This window comes from Nansenia antarctica (assembly GCF_963989245.1).
Source record: "Nansenia antarctica genome assembly, chromosome: 8".
NCBI lineage: Eukaryota > Metazoa > Chordata > Actinopteri > Argentiniformes > Microstomatidae > Nansenia > Nansenia antarctica.
The window spans coordinates 18,426,766-18,431,765 of NC_137678.1; the positions used below are offsets into that span (position 1 = coordinate 18,426,766).

At 49.3% G+C, this 5,000-nt stretch overlaps 1 protein-coding gene across 1 annotated transcript in view; it reads left to right on the plus strand.

Annotated features, from left to right (window-relative positions):
- Positions 1-3,804: 3,804 nt before the first annotated feature.
- The window catches only part of cd9b (CD9 molecule b), a gene marked incomplete at both ends in the record, with an annotated part of 18,914 nt that continues 17,718 nt past the window's right edge, over positions 3,805-5,000 (plus strand). Inside the window, 1 exon segment of the mRNA XM_080538704.1 lies at positions 3,805-3,873. Within this exon segment, the coding sequence (XP_080394830.1) occupies positions 3,805-3,873 (69 nt within the window).

Here is a 5,000-nt window from a genome sequence, read left to right on the forward strand (position 1 = left end):
GGGGTCAGAGAGAGGGGGGGGGGGCGGTCAGGGAGGGGGGGGGGTCAGGGAGGGGGGGGGGGTCAGAGAGAGGGGGGGGGGGCGGTCAGGGAGAACCCGCCTCATAATACCGGGCCGGACCGGACTGAGCTGTGCTGTCAGATTGTCAGACTTGTAAGATTAAGATTCAACTTTAGGCAGTGGCGGACTCAGGCTGTTTGAAGGGCGAAAAGAAGAAAAAAGGCACCTACTGGACAACATGGGACCCCATCAGTGCACATGGTCAAGTTTAGACCATTGGAAGGGCAGCCAATAGGGCACATCCTCTAATTTCACCACTCAAAAGGGCACTTTAGTGCGACGTTTTTCAACTGTGGGGGCACATGGTCAAGTTTAGACCATTGGAGGGGCACCAATAGGGCACGTCCTCTCATTTTCGTCACTCAAAGGGGCATTTTTGCCACTCAAAAGGGCACTTAAGTGCCCCCCCCCCCCTGAGTCCGCCAGTGACTTAAGGTATGGTCATTGAACAGAGCACAGAGTACTGTAGTTGGTGCACACGTTCCCCCCCCAAACCCCCCTCCCCCAGGGAGAACAGAGCTCTGGGCTCACAGGGTCAGCCATCTTCAGCAGTGTAGTTAGGGGTTAAGTGCCTTGCTCAAGGGCACAACCAGCTCACCATGCCTGACCCTGTGCCTAGAGCAAAAAAATACATTTCCTTGTGCTCTGTGCAATGACAACAAGGTTGGATCTAATCTAATCTAATCTAATCTAATCTAATTAATTACAACAAATAAGCTTTGACTTGAAATCCAGATCCTAACGTTCCTAACGATCCAAATGTCAGAAACGTTTCTTTGACATTCTTGGGCGATTATGCATGCAATACATTTTTAACCATTTGGAGACACTTTTATCCAAAGCAATTTACAATCAGAGATGACAGGGACAGTCTCCCTGGAGTAATTTAGGGTTAGACAGTCTCCCTGGAGTAACTTAAGGTTAAGTGCCTTACTTAAGGACACACTAGTGGTGGTGTTCCCAGGTGGGATTTGAACTCACAACCTTCTGATCACCAATCCAACTCACTATCCTCTAGGCTCACTACTGCTAAACTCTATAGAGATCAGGAGAGGCTCGGGGGAGGTAGACATGGGAGGACAGGGGAGGCTGGTAGAGGTAGACATGGGAGGACAGGGGAAGCTGGTGGAGGTAGACATGGGAGGACAGGGGAGGCTGGTGGAGGTAGACATGGGAGGACAGGGGAGGCTGGTGGAGGTAGACATGGGAGGACAGGGGAGACTGGGGGAGGTAGACATGGGAGGACAGGGGAGGTAGACATGGGAGGACATGGGAGGACAGGGGAGACTGGGGGAGGTAGACATGGGAGGCCAGAGGAGGCTGGGGGAGGTAGACATGGGAGGACAGGGGAGACTGGGGGAGGTAGACATGGGAGGACAGGGGAGGTAGACATGGGAGGACAGGGGAGACTGGGGGAGGTAGACATGGGAGGCCAGAGGAGGCTGGGGGAGGTAGACATGGGAGGACAGGGGAGGCTGGGGAGGTAGACATGGGAGGACAGGGGAGGCTGGTGGAGGTAGACATGGGAGGACAGGGGAGGCTGGTGGAGGTAGACATGGGAGGATAGCGCACTCAGATGGTAAACAGCCATCTGGTCGCCTGGCGATGGTCGCCGTGACGACCAGAGCCACTTTGAAAACAAGTCGGCCCTGAAACAACAATGTCCTTCACCGGGGGTCGATATAAGCATCTGAGGTATTTATTGGGGGTGACCACCACCACCCAGGCCATTTGTCCATCCAAGGTATTTATTGGGGTTACACACACACACACACACACACACACACACACACACACATACACACACACACACACACAATAACAGTTACACAAACAGGTTTGTTTTTTCTACAGAAAAAGGCATAGAACTGTACAACATACAACATGTGGACATAGAAAATACACACACACACACACACACACATCCTCTGTGGTGGATGTTCTAGAGGAACTCTAACCTACACTAACTCTGGGCTCTGTTAATAGGCCTGAGAGCTACTCTGTGCTCTGTTAATCAACCTTAGAGCTACTCTAACCCTACACTCTGGGCTCTGTTAATAGACCTCAGAGCTACTCTAACCCTACACTCTGGGCTCTGTTAATCAACCGTAGAGCTACTCTAACCCTACACTCTGGGCTCTGTTAATCAACCTTAGAGCTACTCGAACCCTACACTCTGGGCTCTGTTAATCAACCTTAGAGCTACTCTAACCCTCCACTCTGGGCTCTGTTAATAGACCTTAGAGCTACTCGAACCCTACACTCTGGGCTCTGTTAATAGACCTTAGAGCTACTCGAACCCTACACTCTGGGCTCTGTTAACACTAGAAGTGTTACCTGGGAGTAAAACAAATGTTATATCTTTGCACTCGATAACATTTCAGGACCCTCCTTAACCCTCGGCCAACTAGTGGTCGTTGTGTGTAAATAGCAGCTTTCCATTGTAAAGACTACGGTCATTTGAGCCAGTCAACAGGAAGTCAAGGTTGAGGTTATGGTTAAAGCAGCTAGAGGGTAGCGAGTCAATCTGAGGGGTTTGGTACAAAGTTGTAGTCACGGAAATGTGTTTGTGTGTATGTGTGTGTGTGTGTGTATGTGTGTGTGTGTACTGTATGTGTATACACACACAGTGGGCTGACAGACACACTGCTGTCATTTGAGCCAGTCAACAGGAAGTCAAGGTTGAGGTTATGGTTAAAGCAGCTAGAGGGTAGCGAGTCAATCTGAGGGGTTTGGTACAAAGTTGTAGTCACGGAAATGTGTTTGTGTGTATGTGTGTGTGTGTGTGTGTGTGTGTGTGTGTGTGTGTGTATGTGTGTGTGTGTACTGTATGTGTATACACACACAGTGGGCTGACAGACACACTGCTGCCATTGTCCTGGGGAGAGACAAGTTACATTCCCCCCTGTCATCACCACCCCCCCACCCTGCCACTGTCACCCCCCCAGCCCTGACACCATGCGCATGTGTGTGTGTGTGTGTGTGTGTGTGTGTGTGTGTGTGTGCACGCGTGTGTTTGTGTGTGTGCGTGCGTGTGTGCGAGTGTGTGTGTGTGCATGCGTGTGTGTGTGTGTGTGTGTGTGTGTGTGTGTCTGTCAAGGACTCACTGGCAGACTCAGACTTATAGCCTATAGAGAGAGAGAGAGACTGATCCTAACCCCTTAATTAACAGGCCACTGTCAGAGTGAATCACCTCACACACACACACACACACACACACACACACACACACACACACACACTGCCCTGACTCAAATGGCATCTGTCTTGCAATCCTTTCTGAGATAACAGTTAATAAGAGTGGACAAACATGACCTCATGTTTGTTCTTACAGAAAAACAGGCTTGATAAGCCACCTTTGATCATCTACAGTTCTGTGTGACAGAAAGAAAGACAGAAAGAAAGAAAGAGAAAGAGAGAGAGAGAGAGAGAGAGAGAGAGAGAGAGAGAGAGAGAGAGAGAGAGAGAGAGAGAGAGAGAAGAGTCATTCGCGTCTCTCTCTTCCGACCACAGAGGTGGGAGTGCGCCGCGCGCGCGCCGCTAAATACGCCCGGAGGAGCACGCGGGCCAGCAGTCCCGTCAGCGTCCCGTTACTCCAGGCTCCTCTCCTCCTCTCCTCCTCTCCTCCTCTCCTCCTCCTACCGGACACGGTACCGATCAGACTACACACACACACACACACACACACACACACACACACACACTGTTTATCAACACCGCAACAACCGGACATCCCTCCTCACCATGGCGCTGCTGACGGGCGGAGAGATGTGTGTCAAGTACCTGCTGTTCATCTTCAACTTCGTGTTCTGGGTGAGTGAGTCTCAGCTTGTGGCCAATAGGCGCGCTGCTTTTCTACATACATGTCTCCTTGTCAAGTGTCTATAGGCAGTATCCTCGTTTTGATGTGTTGATTTGTTTTTAATACATATATACGGTGTGTGTGTGTGTGTGGGGGGGGGGGGGGGCGTGTGCGTGCGTGCGTGTGTGTGCGTGTGTGTGTGTGTGTGGGGGGGGGGTGCGTGTGCGTGTGTGTGCGTGTGTGTATGTGTGTGTGTGTGTGTATGTGTGTGTGTGTGTGCGTGTGTGTGTGTTTGGGTGTGTGTGTGTGTGTGTGTGTGTGTGTGTGTGTGTGTGTGTGTGTGTGTGTGCGTGCGTGTGTGTGTGTGTGTGTGTGTGTGTGTGTGTGAGCCCCACCCTGGGACTAATAGTTACACTCTGACCACGGAACAAACACTCTGAGATAGATAGATAGATAGATAGATAGATAGATAGATAGATAGATAGATAGATAGATAGATAGATAGATAGATAGATAGATAGATAGATAGATAGACAGATAGACAGATAGACAGATACACAGATATATAGATAGATAGATAGATAGATAGATAGATAGATAGATGAATGAATGAATGAATGAATGAATGAATGAATGAATGGACTTTATTGTCATTGCTACAGTACAAGTACCAAACAACGAAATTTAGGAGGGGTGGCTCCCCTGGTGTTAGGAAAGGGGGGGAAAAAAAACGTTTAAAAAAAAAATCACAAGAAGGGAAGGAGCTGGTTTACATAAATAAAGGCTATGTACACTATCCACTGTACTATACTGTACAGATAGACGCCTAGGGTTGTCATATTGCACAATAGTATTATTTCACATTTATTTAAAGTGTCACAGTTTGCAGGCTTGAAATGTACATGTTTGTGCCTCAGCACTACACCTGATTTTTTCAGTCCAGCAGCTGCCATCAATCAGCAGCTGCCGTCCAGACTGTCCAGGGCCCAGAACTTAGGTCTTTGCTGTGTTCAGGGCCAGAACGGCCCTGTGGTAGAAGCTGTTCTTCAGTCTGTTTGTCCTTGCGGCCAGGGTCCAGATAAATAGATAGATAGATAGATAGATAGATAGATAGATAGATAGATAGATAGATAGATAG